This window comes from Myxocyprinus asiaticus, chromosome 20 (genome assembly GCF_019703515.2).
Source record: "Myxocyprinus asiaticus isolate MX2 ecotype Aquarium Trade chromosome 20, UBuf_Myxa_2, whole genome shotgun sequence".
In the NCBI taxonomy this organism is placed as follows: Eukaryota; Metazoa; Chordata; class Actinopteri; order Cypriniformes; family Catostomidae; genus Myxocyprinus; species Myxocyprinus asiaticus.
This window is the reverse complement of record NC_059363.1, coordinates 17,705,757-17,733,603: the sequence shown is the minus strand read 5'-3', so window position 1 is coordinate 17,733,603 and position 27,847 is coordinate 17,705,757. Positions and strand designations below refer to the sequence as shown.

The 27,847-nt window shown below is 37.7% G+C and overlaps 1 protein-coding gene across 4 annotated transcripts in view; it reads right to left on the bottom strand.

Moving 5' to 3' along the window:
• Positions 1-416: 416 nt before the first annotated feature.
• LOC127411540 (SH3 and cysteine-rich domain-containing protein-like) overlaps positions 417-27,847 on the bottom strand; it is a 45,847-nt gene continuing 18,416 nt past the window's right edge. For 2 of the 4 annotated variants that reach the window (XM_051647200.1, XM_051647202.1), the window contains 9 exons: positions 25,535-25,635; positions 19,716-19,797; positions 19,490-19,596; positions 13,882-13,963; positions 12,279-12,346; positions 8,468-8,562; positions 5,080-5,131; positions 1,975-2,112; positions 417-1,833 (listed from right to left, as the gene is read on the bottom strand). In XM_051647200.1, coding sequence (XP_051503160.1) covers positions 1,705-1,833; positions 1,975-2,112; positions 5,080-5,131; positions 8,468-8,562; positions 12,279-12,346; positions 13,882-13,963; positions 19,490-19,596; positions 19,716-19,797; positions 25,535-25,635 — 854 coding nt within the window. In that variant the 3' untranslated portion in view covers positions 417-1,704. The remainder of the gene's footprint in view (positions 1,834-1,974; positions 2,113-5,079; positions 5,132-8,467; positions 8,563-12,278; positions 12,347-13,881; positions 13,964-19,489; positions 19,597-19,715; positions 19,798-25,534; positions 25,636-27,847) is intronic. The other 2 variants (XM_051647203.1, XM_051647204.1) reach the window with 2 other exon arrangements.

Here is a 27,847-nt window from a genome sequence, read left to right as displayed (position 1 = left end):
ACTTGGAGATGATTTTGAAAAGCACCGGAGACTCCAGGGAACTGTATCTAAACATCAGGACAAAAGAGTTGGTAGTGGATTTCCAGCAGAGTAGAAAGGATGCAGAACAAGTTTCACTGGGTGAACAACACCAGCTCAGACATTTCCACTCATCTGATCAAAGTAATTAAGGCCAACTGCAGTACAGATTCACTGGCACCAGAAGCAGGGAAAAAAGAGATGGCAAAACTGGAGTCTGCATTCAAACTGCTCATTTAACTCCACATGCATCCATCAGACATGAGAAGAGGGCATGATGGCAGGTGCATTATGCCATCTTCTCGTCTGCTTATGCACTCATACTGTATGTAAAGATGAACAATGTGTCTATTAAAATGTACTGTAGACTCATTTAACAAACAAAAAGCACAGCACAATCAGATGAATAAATAAACTTTAATTTTGTACAGAAAGTATATACATAATATCATCATATTGTCAATCAGCCAACCTTATTTTGCTCAAATTAAAATATTACCAAAAGACTAGACATGATGAGTTAAATTACGTAGAAATGGCTCAACATGTCATTTTACCAAGAGAGAGATTATGTATCATTTAGAATGGACAATACGTGATGCCTGATACTTCCATGACTAGTCCCAAAAATAAAAAAGAATTAAAATTAAAATCTTTACTGTAATGACTTTCATTATGTTCTTCATTCATATCTGCCTTACCAGTGCAGCAAATATCTATATCTGCTTCATTTAGTTTTTAACATTCAAAATGGTCTTGTTTCATCCCTAAAATAAAACAATAAAATGTTTTGTGTTTACTTAATCATAACAGATAATCAGTAAAGATGATATGTAGCACATATATCATAGATTTGAGAAATAACAGTACATTTAAAACATGAAGAGATCTTTCTTACGGATCCGGCATGTTCTTTTATTCTCCTTAAATCAACATTGTTATAATACCCAAGGATGAGTTTGTTCATAATGTGTTTCCCTGACATTTTTTTTTTTAATTAGAAAGCTTTTGTTCCCTTAAGTACCATGTGAAAAAACTCTTAACTCTTAAAGAATCTTAACACAGCTGAGATGCATTCAGTACTCTGTGAACGAGTTGTTTTCATCACAGTCAGCTCTACTTTCATAAAGCACAGGTGGATCACAGCGTTTTGGAAGTGCAGATTAAACAACACAACTCTCAAATTTTAATAATATCTCTTACTGACAGCATCAAAAAATAATTACAAATTATTTTGCCATTGAAAAACAAAATGGCTAAACTAAACATATAACATGAAAAGCATTAAACGTAATGAATTTTGTGGAAATACTTGTAGCATAAAACATGTTACTTTAAAGGTGAAGTGTGTAATTGTTTTCGATGTTTAAATACTTTTTTCTATCCCTGTTTGAAAGGAGAGATAATTATAAACAATTCACTCAAACGAGGAAAAATATAACGAGACATACATTCAGCAGTTAATGAGACACACATCTGTCTTACTTTTGTCACTGATGAAGACAGCTGAGTTCTGATCCCTCCTGAAACCCCTTTAGTGTCTACTTACCACACACAGATGATCTCTGTACTTTCAGGTGGCCTTGTAGTTCATTCAAATAGTCACAGAAGCAGTGCTTGAGCCATCACCCTGGAAAGTCCTCATATTTGTGTTTATTACCTAACCATCTCATCCACTTTTACGACTCACTTTTCTTCTTTTTGATCTTTTACGTCATATATATTCTCCAGGATGTCACAGGGCACAAATCCTCTCTTTTTCCCACTGGCTACTCTGATGAAGCCACTGTGCTCATCCTCACTGCTGACACAAATCTGCAAATGTGTGATGCAACTCAGGGTTATCAGACTGTTAAGTTTAATTGTGTGAATCAGAGTTGATTCACGTTATAACATTTAGTCACTACAGACATGTACTGTACCTCTAACAACAGAAAAGGGCGTAATTTTACTCACCTGGCCCTCTTTCAGGGTCATCTGCCCTTGCTCCTTACAGCCAATAAAAGTTCGATTACATCTGAACACCCTGTCGCCCACCTTTACCTGATGCGCAAAGGAAGCTGGGAAAAAACCTATTCTATCTTCGATCACACCCTGGAAATGTTAATAAGAAACAAAGGAACAAAAAATAACTCACAAAACAGATATTAAATTATACTAATTATATGGAACAATGGATTTCTCTCTAACCTCTGGATTTCACTTTTGTGCTTTAAAGGAACAGTTCACCCAAAAATGAACATTCACTCATCATTTACCCACCATTATGCAGTTTCAAACTCGTATTACATTCTTTCTTCTGCAGAACACAAACGAAGATTTTTTAAGGACATATGATGTGTGTGTTTGTCCATACAATGCAAGTCAGTGGGGACCAAAACTGTGCTTTGTGCATGCATCAAGTGCTAAGAAGTGTCAAGTTCTCTCATGATCACACCAAGGAGATTGCAGATGTCAAGATTTATAGTGAAAACAGTTATATGTAGTTTTTTCTCTCACACAAAACTGATAGTGTCACTTCAAAAGACATGGATTAAACCACTCAAGTCTCCCTCGCGGAGAGAGCTCTCGCGGCTGAAGCTACAGAGGTTAGTTCACTCTCCGTCTCTGTAGCGGATGTAACCCGATCCTTCCAACGGGTGAATATCCGCAAAGCCGCGGGCCCAGACGGCATTCCGGGCCGCGTCACCAGAGCATGCGCGAACCAGCTGGCTGGTGTTTTTACGGACATTTTCAACCTTTCCCTCTCTTTGTCTGTAGTCCCCACATGCTTTAAAACATCCACCATTGTGCCTGTACCAAAGCAATCAAAAATAACTTGTTTAAATGACTGGCGTCCTGTTGCTCTGACCCCCATCATCAGCAAATGTTTTGAGAGACTAATCAGAGATTACATCTGCTCTGTATTGCCACTCAATCTTGACCCGCTGCAGTTTGCTTACCGCAACAACCGCTCCACTGATGATGCCATTGCATCTACAATACACACTGCTCTCTCCCACCTGGAAAAAAGAACACTTATGTGAGAATGCTGTTTGTAGACTACAGCTCAGCATTCAACACCATAGTGCCCTCCAAGCTAGATGAGAAAGTCCGGGCTCTGGGCTTAAACAGCTCGCTGTGCAGCTGGATCCTGGACTTCCTGTCAAGCAGACGCCAGGTGGTTAGAATAGGCAGCAACATCTCCTCATCACTAACCCTCAACACTGGAGCCCCACAGGGCTGTGTTCTCAGACCACTACTGTATTCCTTGTACACACATGACTGTGTGGCAACACATAGCTCCAATGCCATCATTAAGTTTGCTGATGACACGACGGTGGTAGGTCTGATCACTGACAATGATGAAACAGCCTACAGAGAGGAGGTGCACACCCTGACACACTGGTGTCAGGAGCACAACCTCTCCCTCAACGTCAGTAAGACAAAGGAGCTTGTGGTGGACTTCAGAAGAAAAGACAGAGAACACAGTCCCATCACCATCAATGGAGCAACCGCAAAGCACTGCAAAGGGTGGTGCGAACTGCCAGACACATCATCGGAGGTGAGCTTCCCTCCCTCCAGGAAATATATACAAGGTGGTGTGTGAAAAAAGCTCGGAGGATCATCAGAGACTCCAGCCACCCGAGCCATGGGCTGTTCTCACTGCTACCATCAGGTAGGCGGTATCACAGCATCAGGACCCGCACCAGCCGACTCCATGATAGCTTCTTCCCCCAAGCAATCAGACTTCTGAACTCTTGATCTCCCACGATCAAAATACATCAGCACTGCACTTTATTACCCTTACTCTTATATCTCACACTGGACCATTATAAATTATATTATTATTATTATATTATGTTCTCTCTTAACAAACTATCAACCGACAGCCTGAATGTCAATACAGTACAATACTGTACATTCTATATATATATACTTTTTTATATATTTTTATTTTTAATTTTTATTGAATAATGTGTATCTATATAGTGCGTATTGTATACTGTACAGTGTATGTTATTATTTGTATATTGTTGAGTGTAATTATGTGTATATCAGATGTTTAAATTGTGCTGTGTTTATTTGATGTTTTTGTAAATTGGTATACGTCTCATCACTGTCACGACTGCTATGTTGATCGGAACTGCACCCAAGAATTTCACACACCATTGCACTTGTGTATATGGCTGTGTGACAATAAAGTGATTTGATTTTTGATTTGATCGAGTCATATTGATTACCTTTATTATAGGTTTATGTCCTTTTTTTGGAGCTTCACACTATTCTCCGTGGCATCCACGCACAACTCACCACGCGCCCCACCGAGAGCGAGAGCCACATTACAGCGACCACGAGGAGGTTACCCCAAGTGACTCCTCCCTCCCTAGCAAACGGGGCCAATATGGTTGCTTAGGAGACCTGGCTGGAGTCACTCAGCAGGCCCTGGATTCGAACTCACGACTCCAGGGGTGCTAGTCAGCATCAATACTCGCTGAGATACCCAGGCCCCCCTACATCATACATCCTTAAAAAAAAAAAAAAAAAAAAAAAAAAAATCTCTATTTGTGTTTTGGGTGAATTATCATATTTGGGTGAGCTATTTCTTTAAATGTGTTTTTTATAAGAGTGCACAAAATTCGATTTTTACAACAGTAATGTTCAGTAAATTTTTTCATAAATTTTTCAACATCCTGAATGTGTGGAATGTTAAATGTGGCACATATAATTTACACTGGAAATTGATTGATTTCTATGTCTATTTAAATTTTAAGGTTTCATCATCAATTACTTCCATATAAAATTTTGGAATATTCCAGAACAACCAACCAAATATCAGTACAAAATCATGGTGAACTAAATTCCAAACAACAAAGCACTATACAAATTCCAAACAATATCATGTAGACCTATAATTTATGTATTTGTAATGTACTATTTGTGAGCATTGTTGTTCTGAATTGTCAAGTTATGACAATTATGATGCAGAATTAACCATAAATTCAAAGCAACCAGTCCAGTCTCTTTGGTTCCTGTTTGGGGTCTTTTATCGAACAGTCAATAAATCTGAAATGATTTTACCTTCCACCAATCATCACTGGAATCATCTGCCAGGATTATTCGATCTCCGGGTCTGCAAGAATAAAGGAATACTGTACGAACATGATTAGGACATCACATTTCTTTTCAATAGAAGGAAATTAATTCTAGAATTTGTTTAGGATTGAATGCTTTGATGATTGGCTGTTCTGGAATACTGTGATAGCTTCATTCCATTACATGAGGCCAGAATAAATCTGCACATGCAAAGGAATTCAAAGGCAGCAGCTACACTCAGCTTCCTAGTGAAGTTCAGAGAATCAGAATTGAACTGAAGGAAATTAAAGCACTACTGTGAGAATCATTTTAAAGAGAAACCTGTGTGCAATTAATGAGTAGAAGAATTTAATCTATTACCAGTGTCTGATCTGGGACAATAACAGAGCGGTCAGAATGAGGATACCAGTCCACGCTGAACAAACTGGCAAATTATCTTGTTTATTTGTTCATGTCTGTTTATAGAACTGAAAAAGAGCAAGTGTGTTACAGGATCCAAAGTGTTAAGAGAAGTCCAAACCTAAGCAGACTTAAAGGGTTAGTTCACGAAAAAATTACAACTCTATCATCTTTTACTCACTCACATATCTTTCCAAACCCATATGACTTTATTTCTTCTGTTGAACACAAGGAGAATGTTGAATGATTTTTCACATACAATGAAAGTGAATGGGGACTGAGGCCTAACATCTCCTTTTGTGTTCCATAGAAGTCACACTGGTTTGGAACAACATGAAGGTAAGTAAATGCTGACAGAATTTACATTATTGAGTGATCTATCCCTTTAAGTTAATGCAGGGAAGAGGAACAGTGACATTGGAGGAACAGACAGCATAAAGTAAGCATCTATTTTAAATTGTTTATTTAATTGAAGCAATATAAATGAAGCAGCTCTTAGGCAGTCAAGTAGTCAAGCATAATTGACAAGCTGAAACTCTTTTTTTAAAATCGAAATTCATGTTTATTCAAAGGTGTGTTTGTGCGCGTCATTGTAGGTAAAGACAATGTGTGTTCTGCATACTAAGAAACTCTGAGCTAATCAATAATACCAGGAAGTTTTCCAGCACACAGCCAACAGTATCTTCATGACAACTAATTGCATATCATGTTGAGGGTTGTGCAGGTGGGTGGGGACAGGGAGAAAAGTTTCAGAATCCCAAATGAAAATGTGATACAGGTGTGAACACATATCAGCTATAACACTGAATAATTCAGCACTATTTTGTGTGTATGGTGATTCGGGATTGGAGTGGGGGGGGGATACAGGAGTCTATAGTGGTCACGGAGTAGCATACTAGCATCTGCTGTTGATACAAAACAAATATATATTTATTAATCAATTCTCTGGAATTCTTGATTCTGATTGGTCAAACACAGCATTCAGTGTGCAAATATTTCTGAATAATGACTTTATAACTGCACAACTGTATTATTGAGCGTTCTTCCTACATAGCTGTGCTCATATTCTGTCTCTCTGCAGTCTTTACAAGCTAATACAATTATTTAAAACTCAACTAAATATTTCATGTCCATTTATTTATTTATTGGTTAAGTGGCCATGTAATAAGTGAGATTAGTGTATAGTCAGCCACTCATCGACCACGTTTACATGCACTTAAAGGAATATTCCAGGTTCAATACAGGTTAAGCTCAATCGACAGCATTTGTGGCATAATGTTGATTACCATAAAAATTATTTTGACTCATCCCTCCTTTTCTTAAAAAAAAAAAAAAAAAAAGCAAAAATCGAGGTTACAGTGAGGCACTTACAGTAGAAGTGAATGGGGCCAATTTTTGGAGGGTTGAACGACAGTAATGTGAAGCTTATAATTTTAAAATAGCACTAACCGGTACATTAATCCTTTTGTTAAAACTTTTGTATGATTTGAGCTGTAAAGTTTTTTAAATCATAATTTTTACAGTCGTTTTAGGGTTTGTTGACATTACTTCGTCGTGGCAACAAAGTTGTAAAATTGGCTATAACTTTACACAGAAAAGGTTAGTAAGACATTTTATGACATTAAATTAATGTTTATATGCATATTGTTTATGTCTTGTGGCTATACTTTTGAAACATTGAGTATTTTAACATTAGCCAGGGTTCGAATTACACACTGACTTTCGGGGTTCAGGGGGGTGTTTTTGGGTTCCTTATGGGACACGGGCAAAAACACAGGCATCAATTCATTTATAAATATATATTATTATGCTTTTATTAAATTCATTATAAATTGAATGTCAATACAGTACAATACAACCTACTGTATATTTTATATATACTATATATACACTATTTTTATTGTATAATGTGTATTCTATACTGTGTGTATTGTATACTGTACATTGTATATTATTACTTGTATATTGTGATGTGTGTAATTATGTGTATATAAGATTTGTAAATTGTTATGTGTAAATCTGTTTATTGTAATTGTTATATGTCTCATCACTGTCATGATTGCTATATTGCTCTGAACTGCACCCAAGACTTTCACCCACTATTGCACTTGTGTATATGGTTGTGTGACAATAAAAGTGATTTGATTTGATTTTTGAGAGCGCATGTTAATGAACAGACAGGATAACAAACGTCATCGGATGGAACTCAACAACAAGTCAATACAGCGGAAAGAATTCAACATCTCAGGGAGTAGAGTGGGAAAAGCACATACACTATAAACTATACCCATTTATATACACCAGTGTCAAATTACGACTGTTCCTCACGTTAGCATATATGCGTACATGAGTTATACGTAAGAGGGAAACTCCACTATTGCAGCCCAATTCCGCTGCAGGTTGCAATAAAAAGTTAAGGAAACAAACACAGCAACAACGCTGTAATATCTGGAAATAAAGCAGAGCAACGGAGAATTAAATACTGAAGTCTTCCTCAGATCCCATGTTTGTTATTTACACAAGTGTTGAAGGGAAATTACTTTGCTGTGGAGAAAGATGCTTAGTGACCGATCCACATGTATATGGGAGTAAAGAGTACACCGCTTACACAGTGCATGTAAACGGACACGGCACTCTTTCGTAATAAGCCGATTACTCGCAATAAGCCATTTTCTGGTGTCCATGTAAATGAAGTAATTATCTTTAATGAACATCTGACTGCACATTGTCCCTTACATAATAAATCAAACAGATTTCAAAGAGAGAATTAGTGGTAAATCCAGTTAAACTGTCTTTAAATAAACTTTAATAACAGCAACAATAAAGTCTCATCGATGTTTAAATCTGCAGGTTGTGTATCTGCCATTGGGATCCCAAACAATGACATTTAAAGACTTCATAATTTTAGTGCTCCAGATCTGTTTTTCAAAGATCTGAGTGTGCATATTATATTTGTAGGTCCAGAGGCACTCACCTCATTTCCAGGTCTTGGCTGTCTTGGGGGGAAAATCTGAACAAAGCTACATATGTTTTGAGAAGCAGGGGATCCTTCTTCAACTCTCTGTTTGACTACAGTGCAAACATACAGGAAAGAAACAGGAATTTACAACTCCACCTCAGTTTCACAATCACATCTTAGACGAAACAATAAACCAGACCCCAGACCAGAAATATGGCTGAAAATGGTGTATAGATACAAGCAAAAGCCTTTATGAAAATACAAATGGATTTAAACACACATTTCCAAACACACAAGGTTTATTCAAACAAGTTTATATTGAGAACTTACACCGATCAGCCACAACATTAAAACCACCTGCCTAATGTTGTGTAGGTCCCCCTCATGCTGCCAAAACAGCACCAACCCACATCTCAGAATAGCATTCTGAGATGATATTCTTCTCACCACATTTGTACAGAGTGGTTATCTGAGTTACCGTAGACTTTGGCAGTTCGAACCTGTCTGGAGATTCTCTGTTGACCTCTCTCATCAACAAGGCGTTTCCATTCGCAGAACTGTCGCTCACTGGATGTTTTTTGTTTTTGGCACCATTCTGAGTAAATTCTAGAGACTGTTGTGCGTGAAAATCCCAGGAGATCAGCAGTTACAGAAATACTCAAACCAGTCCGTCTGACACCAACAATCATGCCACGGTCCAAATCACTGAGATTACATTTTTTCCCCATTCTGATGGTTGATATGAACATTATCTGAAGCTCCTGACTAGTACCTGAATGATTTTATGCAATGCACTGCTGCCACACGATTGGCTGATTAGATAATCGGCAGATGTTGGTTTGAGTATTTGTGTAACTGCTGATCTCCTGGGATTTTCACACACAACAGTCTCTAGAATTTACTCAGAATGGTGCCAAAAACAAAAAACATCCAGTGAGTGGCAGTTCTGTGACCAGAAATGCCTTGCTGATGAGAGAGGTCAACACAGAATGGCCAGACCAGTTCAAACTGACAAAGTCTACGGTAACTCAGATAACCGCTCTGTACAATTGTGGTGAGAAGAATATAATCTCAGAATGCTATTCTGAGATGCGGGTTGGCACTGTTTAGGCGGCATGAGGGGGACCTACACAATATTAGGCAGGTGGTTTTAATGTTGTGGCTGTTAATGGTGTACTGTATATGTTGCATTCACAGTCAAACTGTACAACCTACTGTTCTTCATTCAATGTGCTCAGTTCAAGTAAGATGCTCTGCTTTACAGTAATACTACACTTTGTGGTAGAAGGCAATGTGACACCTTTGTAGGTATCTGGTAACTCAGGTCATGTTTCTATGTCGCCAAATGCACATGAAGCTGTTGTGACTGTTGAGATGGAAAATCTTCCAACCCACAATCATCTCCTGATCTACATTCACATGCTATGGGATGGCTGGGCCAAGAGGGATGGCCTTGAGCTTATATATATATATATATATATATATATACACACACACTACAGTTCAAAAGTTTGGGGTCACTTGCCTGAAATGTTTCTTATGATCTTAAAAATCTTTTGATCTGAAGCATATGCTTAAATGTTTGAAATTAGTTTTGTAGACAAAAATATAATTGTGCCACCATATTAATTTATTTAATTACAAAACTAAAATTGTATAAAAAATTAAAAAAAACGTTTTTGAAATGGATGACTTGGACTGAATAATTAAGAAAAGCAGCCAATAAGTGCCCAACATAGATGGGAACTCCTTCAATACTGTTTAAAAAGAATCCCAGGGTGATTCCTCAAGAAGTTGGTTGAGAAAATGCCAAGAGTACATTTCTGCAAAATCTAGGCAAAGTGTGGCCACTTTATGTTATAAAATATAACATAGTTTTGATTTATTTTGGATTTTTTTTTAGTCACAACATAATTCCCATATTTCAATTTCTATTATTCCATAGTTGTGATGACTTTACTATTATTCTAAAGTGTGAAAAAAATAAAAAAATAAAAAATAAAAATAAAGAATGAGTAAGTGACCCTAAACTTTTGAATGGTAGTATATATATATATAAACTTTCGAATGGTAGTATATATATATATATATATATATATATATATATATATATATATATATATATATATATATATATATATATATACTACCATTCAAAAGTTTAGGGTCACTTATTCATTCTTTATTTTTATTTTTTTATTTTATTTTTTTCTTCACATTTTATATATATATATATAACACAAGAGTTATGACTTATAAATAAATTGCATTGAAACAGAAAATATTGTGTTTCTAGGTCACCAATCAAATGTAAGCAAATTTGTTGCATACAGTGCTAGCAACAAAAAAGGAGTACACAATCTCTTGCTTCCATTGAAGCACACAAGATGCTCTTCTTCTTCTTAAAAAAAATAAAAATATCATCCAGAGTGCATGCTGTCATTACAAATAAAGGGGGACATCAAATTCTGAAATTAATGTACACTTTCAATTCACCTTTCCACTTAAATTGTTATGCTGATAATATAATTACAATTACAATTTTGTATTAAATAATATAGGAATGCAAAAAATAAGTATTTTTAGTGGTTTCAGACTTTTGGACCCCACTGTATATACTTTTGAATTTTACTGAATTTTGCTTCGCTACTGCAGTGACATGAAAATAAAATATTATATTCAAGAGGATGTGTTAAAAAAAGATCGCTCCCAGAATCCAAACATTTCTGGACTGCAAAAAGAGGCTGAGGTGGGAACATTCCTAAAATTGTGACCTTTTTCCATCAGCTCCTGGGAAATTGTCTGAGAATCTGTAGAACACAATAATGTACAGTATACTGGCAGACGCACACAGAACTGGCCTCAGAATAGTTCTGATAAAATTAAATCCTGACACAGAATCATGAGTGAGGAAGTTTAGCCAACTGCCTCGTTTGAACGTCAAATAGAACTGACAGAACACAATTAAAATTGTGCTTTGCTTCATTAAAAAATGAATCATTCTCTGCTGCCCTAACCTGAACTATCACCAACACTGCGTCTCAAATATCAGTTTATCAACACAAACCACCAATGTAACAAATACTCACAGACAAGTTTTTTATTTATTTTTTTTCCTAAAAGCTGACAGTGGCCAAATAAACAATATAAATATTATATATAGTTGTGATGTGTGTAAATAAGAAAAGAGGGAAAAGAAATGGAGGGAGGGAGGGAGAGAGAGAGGCATCATACTTGTGCCCTGTAGCTACACTGCAAAGCAATATTTATTTACAGCCATGAGTTCTAGTCTGTAATATGAGGCAGTGTCAGCTATCCTACAAAACTCATCTCTCTCTTTCTCTCTATTCTGTATGAAACATTTCAGAAAGTTAAAGCCTTTTCTTCTGAGTTCCTGAGACATAGAAAATCTAGTCAGCTGTTACCTTTTTAAGGCAGTAAAGCAATAGTTCACCTAAAAATGAAAATTCTAACATAATCTACACATCTTCATGTCATTAAATACCTATATGACACAAATTGAGGTATTTTAAAGGATGACCCATTTGCCATTGCAGAAGTCAAGATTTTCACTATAAAATAACTTAAATTTGGGGTTGTTTCTCACCAAAACCTATCGTATGCCTTCAGAAGACAGAATACGAAGCACAAGTCACATACACTACTTTTAGGTTACTTTTGGGTACTTTTGCTTCAAAGTGAGGCTCTATCCACTACCATTGAAATGAAATCATATTATCCCTTTAATTGCATTTCACAAAGTGTAATAACTACATGACCAAAAAACTAGAACATAATAGAATTAGAGAAACATGCAGATGCTTACCGGCGAGCCTTCTGATTTCCTCTCAGCAAAATGAAAATGTTCTGTTCCATTCTCCAAAGGCATAAAAACTACAAAAAAAAACATACAGAACCAAAATCGGTGAACAGTAATGATTGTTATTCATGTGCAGGTCTGATTTTGTATGATAGCATGGTAGCAGAATAAATCCAGTTTGTTTTTCGATCATTACATGAGATTTAATGAATGACTGTGTTGTTTTGGGTAATTGTTCAGAGTGGTGGACTGATTAGCCTAAAAATGCTGGCACCTATGTGGCACCAGAGAATAAATATCTGTCTCACCCCCGCCCTGTCTCCTCGCACATACATGAAATCACTGGAACTATGGGTCATCCTGTGATGAATTGGATGCAACCCTGATCAAAACAATTCATCTCTCCAAAACCATTATGTCACAGTACATCCAAACAACTGTGACCTCATTTGAATGCACTTAAGAAAACGGTTTATACCAGGGTTTTTGTTTATATCAGCATTCTGAAATGTCATGTAAACAAGAACGCAGATTTCCTTACCGAATAAGAGAAAGCGGATAAACACCCCTGGGTTTCTCCCGGAGAATGTGGCATACAGTATATGGCCATGTAAACGCATAAGCAGCGTTCTGATGGGTGTTTGAAGAGTGCGCATGTGCGTGAACAGACTGGATTACAAACGTCATAGGATGGAGCCCAACAACAAGTCAACACAGCGGAAAGAATTTGACATTTATGGGAGTACAATGGGAAAAGCACATACACTATAAACTATACCAATTTACACACACCAGTGTAAAATATCAACTGCTCCTACACTGGGGGAATCCCGAAGTTATAAATAAGAGGGAAACCCCACTATTACAGCGCAATTCCGCCGTAGGCCAGGGTATAAAGTTAAGGAATCAAATGCAGAAATAACTCTTGAATATCTGGAAATAAAGCAGAGTAATGGAGAATAAAATAACAAAGTCTTCCTTGGATGTCATGTTTGTTAATTACTCAAGCATCGCACAGAAATTACGTTGCTGTGGTGAAGGCTGCTTACTGAACGAGCCACAGGTAAATGGGAGTAAAGAGAATGCTACTTATACTCGCAATAAGCCACTTTCTGGTGTCCTTGAAAACATAGTCAATGTTTTAAGTTAGCAAAGAACTAAAGTTTTGATGAGTGTGAAGTCACTGATCAGACACTAGTCGTTTACATGCAAGAGGAGACTTTTGGGATAGATGATCAGATTCACATTGGCAGCTCTTGTTTGATCAATCATTTTTATCACAGCTGGGATGATTTTAGGCAAATATTTGACAATAGCGATAATTTCTTTGATGAGAAAATTGCAGAATTTAAAGAAAATTGCAAGAAACCTGTGTAATTACTGCACCATTAGCATCATCAAATGGAATAGCAAAAACAAAGCAACTGTTCAAACTGAAGTCAAACTGCATTCAGAACCGTGTCCGATTTACCTGTAACCAATTTATTTCAGAATTGAAAATGTCAGATTCACATATTTGCTTTCCCACTGTCATCCAAAAACACATGTGACATGTGAGGGGAAAAAAACGGGGCCACACTCAATGTAGCCTAATTGTTCATGTCCTTACCATTGTCACTGGGTTTCCTGACGAGTTGAGCTCGTCTGCTTTGGGTGGCCTTCTCTTCTGGTACCTGAGCTACATCACTGGTCTGATGAAACAAGTAAACACACATTAATTCTCTTATACACATATGTATACCCCAGTGGCAGCTGTGGTAGACTATAGCTTTTTGGTGTCAGCTATGGTGTTCCCAAAAGCTGCACAAAGTACTACTCAAACAGTGACATTTCATAACGAAAGTAATAAACTATGCTCAAAGCCCTTTTTGCAGAAAAATAGGCAATATATCTAATTATAAAAGCTAAAATCAATGTGTTACATTAGATTGCAAATAACTGCGCATGTATCTTCGAGCCGCCGAATACCCTGCACTTGGTGCTTTTTCATAACTGTCAATCACCTGCATCATCGTTTCCATAATTGGCCATTTGTAGCAAAGTCCCGCCAAGTTGAGAGATTGATAAATCATCATATAGAAAAGCTGGTTTTCCAGGCAGGACAAAAAAACACTGAGTTAAAGCCTAATGTCCAATAGTCAAGCATATACAGATCCACTGCAAATAGCACTCCTGAAGCTCCCATAGACTTGAAACACGGCATTTGGGCGGGACCCAAAATGATGTGTTTAGAGCACCTCGTCCAATGAACATCAATCTTTGATGCCTTTATTTGAATTGTACTGGTATGTGCCGTTTACTTCTGTTGAAGCGTGGATTCAGTTGGCCTCTATGGGCCATGCGTCCACAGACTTCTATGGATATGTTTATGTAGAACAAAGCAGATTGCGTTACTTGAACGAACAGGGCGATAGTGATGTGTGATACTGTACACTTTTTTGCTAAAACATTGAAATGTACAAAGAGTAATATTTAATTTACATTGACTATTTGTACACATATCAAACTCTTCATTGCTGTATTTCTTATAAAATTGTAGGGGAAGCCATGCTTCCCATGTAGTTTTAAAGCAAATGCTACTGGTAAACACTAAATCATAACATTGTATCCTGAGAATGGTCTTTGTCTGGGATGTATTTTACTGTAGATTGATGTTTATTGGTTGTTATTCAGAGATTCTATTTATCTTCCTTTTGAAAATTATTTCACCTGTTAAGAGATAACTGACTTGTTTAAGAGGACGTCCTCCTGTCAGGTTGTGCACTCTGTCTATTCTCTCTCTTTCTCTCCCTTTTTTGGTCATATTTGCTTCAGAGAGGCATTATCTAAAGCTGACCATCAATTCCATCCATGGTTTGTGTGTCTGTGTTTGTTTCAAGCAGTAAAACATTACGTCTGAGCCCCTCAGATGATTCAGTTCCATTTAACACTACGTGCTTTTAAGTTTTTACATGCACACACTGGAAACGGGCAGGGTTGGGCTGTAACGGAATACATGTAACGGCGTAAATTTTGTATTCAGAATACAAAAATGAAGTAACTGTATTCAGCCCTCATTATGTTTTCAAGCACCTGTATTCAGAATACAGTTACTTCATACAATTTTGGTAGAATAATTTCAGAACACTTCTCACATAATGACCACAAAATAAGGCAGGAAGAAAAACAAATCTTGTCAATCAAGTGAGAAACTTTATTTACTTTTTTGAAGAGTTTTTCTGAACAGCGCATCGCTCTCTCTCTCTTCCCTAGATCAGCAGCAGCGTGTGACTGCAGCATTGCAAGGATTTCATGCCAAATTGGGCTCATTTTAAAACACAATCGCATGTTAAAATCTCAGAATTGCAGGTTGTGTTTTTGGGATACATTAAAAATGGACCGCGGTCATCAAAAGGTTTGATATCAGACACTAAAGAATGAAAATACAACATCTTATTCATGTATAATATTTACCGGATTAAAAATCTAGCAACCGCATGGCACACCGTTGCGCACTTACAATCACAATCAGTGCGCTTTTGGCTGTGCACCAACATTAATCCAGCCGGCAACGTTTTTTTCTGCAAATATAACATTTGTGTGCATTATACATTGTTTCCCGCAATTGTTGCTGTGTAAATATATTTAAAGACGTGGTAAAGACGGATGGCTCTCGATAGCATTTGGTAATTCACGTCCACATCAGAAACTTGCAGAATGAAGAACTGTTGAGAAATAGCAGTTATTAATGACAATAATATGAATAAGTAAAATATGGGAGAAAGTGCTGCAAAGAATGAAAGAGGGAAAAGGACTTGAAGTGGATCAGAGTCCAAACGAAGACAGAAAAACCTTGTGTAAATAACTACTGTAAAATTTGTGAGGCTGGTTCAGTGTGACATACAGTAACATACAGACATATTAATATTTATATCTCACTTTTTAAAAACATCTCATACGAAGTGATTCACAAAAAAACATGATATGATATGATACAATACTACTTTATTTATCCCCGGAGGGAAATTGAGGCATTACAGCAGAAGAGACAGATACCACAAAACAGAACAATAGCAATACAGTAAATGCAACATAATACAATAATAAATATAAAAATGAATAAAAATAAATAAATAATAATAATTATATATATATATATATATATATATATATATATATATATATATATATATATTAAATAAATAAATAAATAATCAAACACCATCATCATACAGCAGTAATAATAATAATAGAATAAAAAAACATTACTTGCAGAAATGTTATGTAAACATGGCAGACAGTGTTAATTTCTGTAAAAAATCACAGTGCTTGTAAATCACATCACATTCACACACACGCCCCCAAACACACAATGTCAGAATACAAACTGGAGGTGTAGCACTTCAGATACGATAATGACATATTACACATAAAACTTCCAATTGTGCCTTGCCTTTATAAATATATATTCTAATAAGTATTCTTGTATTCTGAATTTGTTACTTTTTACTTGATGTATTCGGAATACTTAACTGAATATATTTTATTTAGTATTCAGCCCAGAATACTTTCTTAAAGTAATCCGATCAACCCTGGTAACGGGTAAACTTCTCCGCATTTCTTGAAATCCCAGAATGTCCTGTTTTTATAAATACAGTTGTTTTCAACAGATTGCAGATTTACACAAACATCATATCTATGTTAAAAGGATATTTCACCCATAAATGAAGATTCTGTCATCATTTACGCATTCTCATATAGTTCCAAACCTATTTATGTATATACAGTATATATATATATATATATATATATATATATATATATATATATATATATACACACACACACACTCACTGAGCGCTTTATTAGGAACACTATTGATGTGAACATTAACTGAAACTCCTGACCCATGCTGCAAAATTGTACGCATTTACATTTACACATTTTGGCAGACACTTTTATCCAAAGCGACTTACAGTGTACTTATTACAGAGACAATCCCCCTGGAGCAACCTGCCTTGCTCAAGGACACAATGGTGGTGGCTGTGGGGGTTGAACCAGCAACTGATTACCAGTTATGTGCTTTAGCCCACTACGCCACCACCACTCATGCCACTACGCATTGCACTGCTGCCACACTCATTAGACAATCGCATGAATAAGCAGGTGTACATGTGTTCCTAATAAAGTGCTTGGTGAGTGTATATATACATAAACTGGTCAGCCACAACATTAAAACCACTGACAGGTGAAGTGAATAACATTTATTATCTCATTACAGTGGCACCTGTCAAGGGGTGGGATATATTAGGCAGCAAGTGAACAGTCAGTTCTTAAATTCATGTGTTGTAAGCAAGAAAAATGGGCAAGCGTAAGAATCAGAGCGACTTTGACAAGGACCAAATTGTGATGGCTAGATGACTGGGTCAGAGCATCTCCAAAATGGCAGGTATTGTGGGGTGTTCCCAGTATGCAGTGGTTAGTACCTACCAAAAGTGCCCCAAGGAAGGACAACTGGTGAACCGGTGATATGGTCATGGGCGCCCAAGGCTCACTGATACGCGTGGGGAGTGAAGGTTAGCCCGTCTGGTCCGAACCCACAGAAGAGCTACTATAGCACAAATTGCTGAAAAACTTAATGCTGGCTATGAAAGAAAGGTGTCAGAACACACAATTCATCGCAGCTTGCTGCGTATGGGGCTGCATAGCTGCAGACCTGTCAGAGTGCCCATGCTGACCCCTGTCCACCGCCGAAAGCGCCTACAATGGGCATGTGAGCGTCAGAACTGGACCATGGAGCAATGGAAAAAGGTGGCCTGGTCTGATGAATCACATTTCTTTTAAATCATGTGGACAGCTGGGTGCATGTGCGTTGTTTAACTGGGGAAGAGATGGCAGCAGGATGCACTATGGGAAGTAGGCAAACCGGCATAGGCAGTGTGATGCTCTGGCCAATGTTCTGCTGGGAAACCTTGGGTCCTGGCTTTCATGTGGATGTTGCTTTGACACGTACCACCTACCTAAAGATTAATACAAACCACGTACACCCCTTCATGGCAATGGTATTCCCTGATGGCAGTGGCCTCTTTCAGCAGGATAATGCGCCCTGCCACACTGCAAAAATTGTTCAGGAATGGTTTGAGGAACATGACAAAGAGTTCAAGGTGTTGACTTGGCCTCCAAATTGCCCAGATCTCAATCCGATTGAGCATCTATGGGAGGTGCTGGACCAACAAGTCCGATCCATGGAGGCCCACCTCGCAACTTACAGGACTTCAAAAATCTGCTGCTAACGTCTTGGTGCCAGATACCACAGGGCACCTTCAGAGGTCTTGTGGAGTCCATGCCTTGACGGGTCAGAGCTGTTTTGGCTGCACGAGGGGGACCTACACAATATTAGGCAGGTGGTTTTAATGTTGTGGCTGATCTGTGTATATATTTCCTATGAAAGTGATGGAACAACATCAGGGTGAGTTAATGATAACAGAATTTTCATTTTTGGGTGAACTATACCTTTAACACTCTACTGCCTTTACAAGAAGACCAAAACAAGAAAAACAAAGAAGCACTTTTTATGTAGAGAGAAAATATTGAATATGAATTAATACTTGAGCAGAGAACAACTCGGGGAAAGTTAATTGAATTGTCTTGAGTGTTTCATTGAATTAATCATAATACTCATCACCATTTTTTACCATAAGCAATGCCTCTCAGCCAAAAAGATACACATTAAAATGAGTTATGAATCCTTTTAAAAGCCTACACTGGAGCACTTTGCCTGTAGGTAAAAGATTGATGCATGTTTGCTAAGATTAACATTGCCAGAGCTCTCTTCTGCCTACACTACCAAAGACACACACACACACATACACATGTTGTTGTGGCTATCCTTATGAGGACTCTCCATAGATATAATGATTTTTTACTGTACGAACTATAGAATCTATCCCTTAACCCTAACCCTACCCTAAACCTAACCCTCACAAAAAACTTTCTGCATTTTTACATTTTCAAAAAAACTAGTTTAGTAGGTTTTTTAAGCGATTTGAATTATGGGGACACTAGAAAGGTCCACATTTATAGCATAATACCCTTGTAATTACCAGTTTGTAACCTAAAAAAATGTCCTCGTAAACCACTCAAACCCGCCCACACACACAGAGAGATTTAAATAAAGTCTCATTGGAATAATGTGTTATATTAAAAAGAATCAAAGTTTATAGGAGAGTATTTCTTACTGAGTTTCTCAGTGGTGACTCCGATCCACTAGTCCGCTTATTTATTTGTGCCAAAGAGGTTCCAAACCTCAGGGTCTCATATACTGGGTCAACTTTACTGCCACAGGCTAGGACAGGACAAAAAAATCAAGTTAAAATACTACAAAATACTGGTAAACAGGATGACAATAATGTTGATGATACTATGGCATGTTGTAATGTCGGCAGAATTCTAAATATTGCTCACCAATGGGCATAACCTCCCTGATGCAGCCAAATTGTTCCTGAATTAGCATAGGGGAGCTAGAATATCTTCGAAAGCCTTTGGGCTGCAAGAACACATACACAGGATCAGTACACTAAAATCCACACACATTCACTAAAAATGACCTTGGGTCCAATTGGATAAAAGTAATTGGAAAAAATGGGGAGCAAAGGTTAGCCGTCTGGTCCGATCCCACAGAAAAGCTACTGTAGCACAAATTGCTGAAAAACTTAATGCTGGCTATGAAAGAAAGGTGTCAGAACACACAATGCATCGCAGCTTGCTGCGTATGGGGCTGCTTAGCTGCAGACCGGTCAGAGTGCCCATGCGGACCCCTGTCCACCGCTGAAAGCACCTACAATGGGCATGTGAGCGTCAGAACTGGACCATGGAGCAATGGAAGAAGGTGGCCTGGTCTGATGCATCACGTTTTCTTTTAGATCATGTGGACGGCCGGGTCCAACTGTTTCAGTAGAAGAAGGGCTGACCTCACTACTAATGGACATGGTGTTTAACAGATATTTTATCATGGCTTTTTGAGATAGCATTTAAAGAATATGCATGTGGTCAGTCTGATGGGCATCCATCTCCAATTTCACCAACATTTTTAACTCCAATAGTTCAATTAAATAATAATAAAAAACACCTCCTTTATTAGAATTAGCATTCTGGAGCACACATACACAGCCCTATGAAACAAACTGGGCTCACTATGCCCTTATTTGTATCTGTTTTATTGAGTTAATACATGGTTTCTATGAAGGTAAATCGGTTGCAAAACTCGAAAGCTTGTAGATTTGAATTTGAGAACTTGTACAATAAATATTTGTATTCGTAATTTGAAATTTACACTCACAGCAACGATGTGAATACTTGTAAAATAAAAATCTGAAGTTGAATGTTGCAATCTGCACTCACAGACAATAATAAAAAACCTGTTTTGAATTCAAAGTTGTAGACAAATAGTCATAAATGTGTAAAATGACATTTACATAAATACAACGACAGACATAAACTTGTATTACATATTTACTTTTGTACTTTAACATTCGTAGTACAACCACAAATCAGCAGTCACAACCTCTCAAATCTGGCACTGCAACTTCAAATCTTCCCGTCTTGACTTTTGCAACTACTTTTGCGATAAACCTTTAGCAAAACTCACTTGTGAATCAAGATGTGAGAGAGCAGACTACCGATGTTGGGCGGGGGCGGGCCAACAAAGTTGTGACCAATCACAAGAGCTGGAAAAACTGATGCTGGACCAATCAAAACAGATTATCTTTAAACGCGATGACGTCACACAACTGCGCCATCACCGTTTTTTTGTAGTAAAACAAGTCCAATGGCTGGTTGATGCAGTGGCAGGGTAAGTTAAGTAACTTGACTATAAAATGATTTCTAGTGAGTTTATCATGTAACAAATCAAATTAGATGATTTTATCAAGTTGGTCAATGCAGAATTCGGCACCAACAGACCATGCACGTTATGTCTAAGGATGGCAATGAGAAATTCTCTGAAGAAATGTTTCTGCAGGATGTTTGTATTTGGTAAAACTACATGGGATGCGTCAATCCAGACAGCTGTCATGTGCCACGAGTTCCATATTTCCATTAAAATGTTAAACAATACGAGTGAAGAAAGAATCTCAATTATCACCAGAGAACTTCTTTTCCAGATAAAATGAGATTAATTATTGATGACAACAGAGACAGCTGACAAATCCTTAAATTGTCAGATTGCAGCGTTCTGCTATATTTCAGTCATTTTCTGACATTTATTTATCTTCTGTATTATTAAATTTTTTATTAAAATGTTTAAACTGCACAAAGTCACATCTAATTTAAATCACATATTGACATCTAAATGAGGGAAATAAGCAAATACTTAAAACACCAGAAAATTCACATTTCTATATCTCTAGTTCAGATGCAGCTGGAGAATAGATTAAGCCATCAAGTAAGTACTATGATCCGTTTTGATTGGTACGGCATCAGTTTTTCCAGCTCTTGTCATTGGTCACAACTTTATTAGCCCTGCCCCCGCCCAACACCGGAAGTCTGCCCTCTCGCATTTGGGTTTACAAGTGCACAAGTGAGTTTTGCTAAAGGTTTATCGCAAAAGTAGTTGCAAAAGTCAAGACGGGAAGATTTGAAGTTGCAGTGCCAGATTTAAGAGGTTGTAACTGCTGATTTGTGGTTGTACTACGAATGTTAAAGTACAAAAGTAAATATGTAATACAAGTTTATGTCTGTCGTTGTATTTATGTGAATGTCATTTTACACATTTATGACTATTTGTCTACAAGTCTGAATTACAAAATAAACAGGTTTTTTATTGTCTGTGAGTGCAGATTGCAACATTCAACTTCAGATTTGTATTTTACAAGTATTCACATCATTGCTGTGAGTTTAAATTTTAATTTACGAATACAAATATTTATTGTACAAGTTCTCAAATTCACATCTACAAGCTCTCGAGTTTTGCAACTGATATACCTTCATAAGTGTCTACCCAATCAGTATCACAAATGTGCTTTGAAGAATTCTTCGTCAGGCACGACTGGGGTCTAATTTTAGCACCACTCAAACCAGAGAGAAACTCTCCAGTGCTGCTACATCACAGTTTTGTGAGAGCTCACTGGGGAAGCATGTAAAGGGACATGTTCAGAACTGAAGTGGATGCTAATCAATGCATTTAGCAAAAGTGCACAATGTCTGGGAGAGACCTGAAACACTGAAGTGACTCAACTGAAAAAGTTTGATCTGATTCATTTGTTTGATCACCTCAAAGAACAACAATAGCTTCACCGTGCAATGTTCACTTGCACATAATGGGATTTTTAATGGTTGACTAATAATCAGGACTCAGTTCATGTCAAGCTGGTAGTAAAAGCACTATTTTGAAAAGCACTCGTAGCTCAAAGGCTCTCACTGATCAGACAGGCCAAGAGAAATAAACAGTGTTTAAAAATAGCAATCTGTTCACTTAAGAGCAAAAGTGGAATTAGAGCCGAAGCCTGTGGGGAGTTCTCTTTTTTTTTTAATCCTGACCCCCCACAGCTACATTTTCCATTTGTGAGAGCCCACTACATCATCTGGAGTTTCATTGCCCCAGCCCACCAAAAAATCTGAAAACACAGGACAGGCACAAAACATTGTAACACCTCATTTGCTGATGATCTCTTCCTAGAGCACAAGAATCAAAAGCACTGGTTTCTAAGAATAAAGAATGTTGGTCAAAGGGCAATTCTAAACAAAGTTATTTTTATTTTATTTTTCATTGTTTTTTGTGGTGTATCAGGGAGAACTGTAACTGGATTAAAGGAATATTCTGGGTTCAATACAAGTTAAGCTCAATCGACAGCATTTGTGGCATAATGTTGTCTACCACAAAATTAATTTCAGTTTGTTCCTGTGGCAGGCCCTCTGCCTTTCTACGGAAGGAGAAAGTGGGGACCAGGTGAACACTCCAACAAACTTTAATTGTAACACATTACAGTGTACATCAACATAAACACAACCGTGCTTTTCAGCACACCAACTTAAACACATTCCACATACAACGGCCATGCTTTTCAGCAGACACCTTGACACAGACACACACACACACACACAGCTCCATGTGTCTCTCTCTCTCCCATCCGCCACTGTCTCCTCTCCTTATGTACTCCTGCTGCTCCTCACTGGAATGCGAGACCGGTGTGGTGCACAGGTGGAACTCGTTCACTATTTATCTCCCCAGCCTCGCTCTGCCCAGATGCCGCTCGGCCACGCCCTGCTCGCCACAGTCCCTTCTTTTCTTTAAAAAAGCAAACATCTAGGGGGCCTGGGTAGCTCAGTGAGTATTGACGCTGACTACCACCCCTGGAGTCGTGAGTTCGAATCCAGGGTGTGCTGAGTGACTCCAGCCAGGTCTCCTAAGCAACCAAATTGGCCCGGTTGCTAGGGAGGGTAAGGTCACATGGGGTAACCTCCTCGTGGTTGCGATTAAGTGGTTCTCGCTCTCAATGGGGCGCGTGGTATGTTGTACATGGATCGCGGAGAATAGCATGAGCCTCCATATGCTGAGTCTCTGCAGTGTCATGTACAATAGCCACGTGATAAGATGCGTGGATTGACGGTCTCAGAAGCAGAGGCAACTGAGACTTGTCCTCCGCCACCGGGATTGAGGTGAGTTACCGTGCCACAACGAGGACCTAGAAAGTAGTGGGAATTGGGCATTCCAAAATTTGGGAGAAGAGCAAAAATCTCGGCATGTACAATGGAAGTGAATGGAGCTCATTTTTGGAGGGTTTAAAGGCAGAAATGTGAAGCTTATAATTTTATGAAAGCATTTACATGATCTCTTCTGCTAAAACAAATATATTATTTGACTTTAAATCATCATTTTTATTTAGGGTTATTAATTTTAGGGTTTGTCGGCGTTATGTTGTCATGGCAACGAAATTCTAAACTGGATTTACTTTACACATAAAAGGTTAGTAAGCGATTTTATCACACTAAAATCATGATAACGCACATATTGTTTACGTCTTATGATTATAGACCATTTCAAGGATGTAAACAATAACAAAGGAATTAGAACACTACGTGTGAATATTCCAGAAGAGTTGTGAATTGTAGGTCCCCTGAGTAAAGCTCTGAGGTGTTTACATGATAAATGCATCTTGATATTCCTTATCACCTGTCCTTTCCTTCCTCTCTCTCTTTCCCTTGTGCTCAACCGAGAATCATTTGCATTCATACTCACACCCCAATTCACAGAAAGAAAAGACAGACTGATGAATCACACCATCAAATCACCAAAAATAACACCCTGAAGAGTAACATACAGTATCCCAACATTCACACCACAAATCTCCATGTATTATCATCAAACAACACCAGTAAAGTGGTATTATGAATTTAGTATGGATGAGCAAAACTTCATATTTTTAAATTTGACTTCGGCAGGTTGCATGAATGATTTATCGACTCCTCTGTATTCAGGAAGCCCTGATTCACCTGAATTAACAACAAACGGGTTCTGGTGTTCAAAGACATCTGGATGTAGCGCAACGATATGAAACAGAATGCATCTCATGTCTTGAGAAGTGTTTTTAAAAGTTGAATTATTTTAAACATTTAACATGGTGACCAGACACGTTAAAACAACAGTGCGAGTCGACCAAACACCATCTACATGTGTCTGACTTTAGCGATGGTCCTTTAAAGGGGATGAATTTAAAGATGCAACCTCTCAGATAGGGTTTTACCATGCAGACAACATAATTAAAGGGGCTACTGTAAATGTGACTACATAACTAAATGTGAAACATGACTTGGGGCATCAATGCATCACTCAACGCTAGCGTCAAGCAACGCTTTGAACTCCACATGAAAAGCATTGCAGATAGCATCACAGGAGGGCAATTGTACAAGTTTTAACATTTTAAACGTGCCCGGGGGTAATGCTGATGCTTGACTCCAAAGGGTTCAGTGTATTGGGCAACGCTGACGTGAGTCATGTGGAAACACCTTAACAGCTAAAGAGTAGCAAGCTGTCAGCATGCTACATAAAATACACTCAAATATATCTAAAACTAGTCAACCTCACTAAATGACTAGTCGGTTGGTGGACTAGTCAACCATCGTGACCCATACCTAGAATTTGGTAGATCTGTAAGTGTAGAAGAGGCTTCAGCATTAGTGAAGATGCAAAAGTGATTAGGACCTCAAAAATATCACTGAAAACAAACATATTGAAAAAAAAACCCAAAAAAAACAAACAATACACAGGAAGTGTAAAAATATCTCACCAGTTTCCCCATGCATCTCTGCTGTCCAACTCCATCAAGGCACTTGTGGTGGATCCCCATCTTGCAGGCTTTGCACCGGAGGCCCAGCTTAGCATTGGTGCCTGCCAGTTTAGGTGATACACAGTTAATATCAAGTTTAAAGGTGTTCTGAAAGCAGACTTACAGAACATAAAGGGTACTTGCACACAACAACATTATACTACTGCTAAAAAGACAGAGATTTCAATAAATAGAGGTCAGAGTAAGAAATTCCCACAAGTGCAGTTTTGCTGGGAAAATCAGAAGTTTGTTAGTATCTCTATCATTTAGTAATTAGAAATAAGCAGTGTAATCTGTTCCATTTGCGTAATACAGAAAACTCAACATGTAATTCCAAATAACTGTGCTGGAAATTCACACTGAAATTTTAATTGAGGGTTTAAATATTACGGCAGTGCAATTCTGCAAGTGTTCAGGTTGCTGGTCATGTAATTACAAAAGTTGAGAAAAATTTGGGCCTATCTGTCCAAAGAGATAAATATTTTTTTTGGCCTTCAAAAAACATCCCCTATCAGTGGATCAGCCAATTATTCCTTCACAGTCCCAGAAACACATGCAAAATCCAACCTTATTAGTAGTATTAGTACTACTGGAAATGTGGAAATGTAGATGTTAAGGGGATAGTTCACCCAAAAATGAAAATTCTGTCATTATTTTACTCACCCTCATGCCATCCCAAATGTGTATGACTTTTTCATCAGCAGAACACAAATGAAGATTTTTAGAAGAATATCACAGCTCTGTAGGTCCCCATGTTATTAAAACTCACATGACTTCTTTTCTTATATGGAACAAAAAGGGAGACGTTAGGCAGAATGTTAGCCAGTCACCAAAAAATGAAAATTCAGCCTAATACCTTGTTTTGTGAAAGAAAGTCATACGGGTTTGGAACAACAAGGGGCAAATAAATTATGACAGAATTTACATTTTGGGTGAACTATCTTTTTATGCTAAGCTGAACAGAAACAGCTGAAGACAAACAAGAGCAAATCATAAAGTTAGAGAATTAATAAAGAGGCTGCCTAATAAATCAGCACTCTTATTCTCTAACAGAAATTCTTAATCCTGTTCTATTTGCTCAGTTTCATCACTTGATAACACCACACCAGGACCGAGATGTATTTATTGATTTAGCTGCTTTATGGAATGACATGGAAGAAGAAAGAACTAAACTGGTTGGAAACATGCTAATAGATGTCACACCAGCTTAAGATTTCTGATAACTGGTTATAGAAATTCTTATCCTGAAACACAGAACAATTTAATCTAAAATTCACCCAACACACATATTACAATCAGTATATGACACATCTCGTCTAAACAGAGAACTAGCTCTTTATTTTTTTTATTAAATAGATTAATCAAAAAGCTAGCTTCAGATAAAATTGTTCTCATTTATTTAATGCTCTTCAGTAACGATTAAATAAGTGCAAGCAAGGCTATACAGTAGATGTTCCCCTTTTTGATATCCACAGGTTTTTTTTATTTTTTTTTTACATTTGACACAAGATTAGTGTTCATTTAAAGGCAGGCAATATTGATCTCCTCCTCAAGAGTGATGAAGTGTAGGCACTAAACTTTGATCAAAGATTCTTTAATCAAGAAGCATATAAAATGTGAATAAAGCAATCAGTGAATGGAACAAGGCAGAGGAAGTTAAAGGGATAGTTTACCCCAAAATTCTCTCATAATTTACTCACCCTAATGCCATCTCAGATGTGTATGACTTTCTTTCTTCATTAGAACACAAACAAAGATTTTTAGAAGAATATCTCAGCTCTGTAGGTCCATACAATGCAAGTGGATGGTGATCAGCACTTTAAAGCTCCAAAGAGCACAGACAATCGAAGTAAAAGTAATCCATACGACACCGTGTGGTTAAATAAATATCTTCTAAAGTGATGTGATCGCTTTGGGTGAAAAATCGATCAATATTCAAGTTCTTTTCACTATAATTGTTTACTTCCGGTCGCTCTCTAATGCGCGTCCATGAGGGGATTCAGTTCACGCAGCCTCTCACATGATGTAAGCGTGCTGGGATGTTGTCACGAGAACTGTAGGATACAACCGGAAGTGCAGCTCGATTTATTTACAACAGAACGTTGTTCACAAACTTCATTGGTTTTGCTTTCATTTGAACATACCAGCGCACTTACATCATGAGAAAGGCAGAGTGAACTGGATCCCCTCATGAATGCGCATTGGAGAGCGACTGGAAGAACACAGTTATAGTGAAAAGGACTTAGACCCCGAAGGACTACAGAGAGGTCCCAC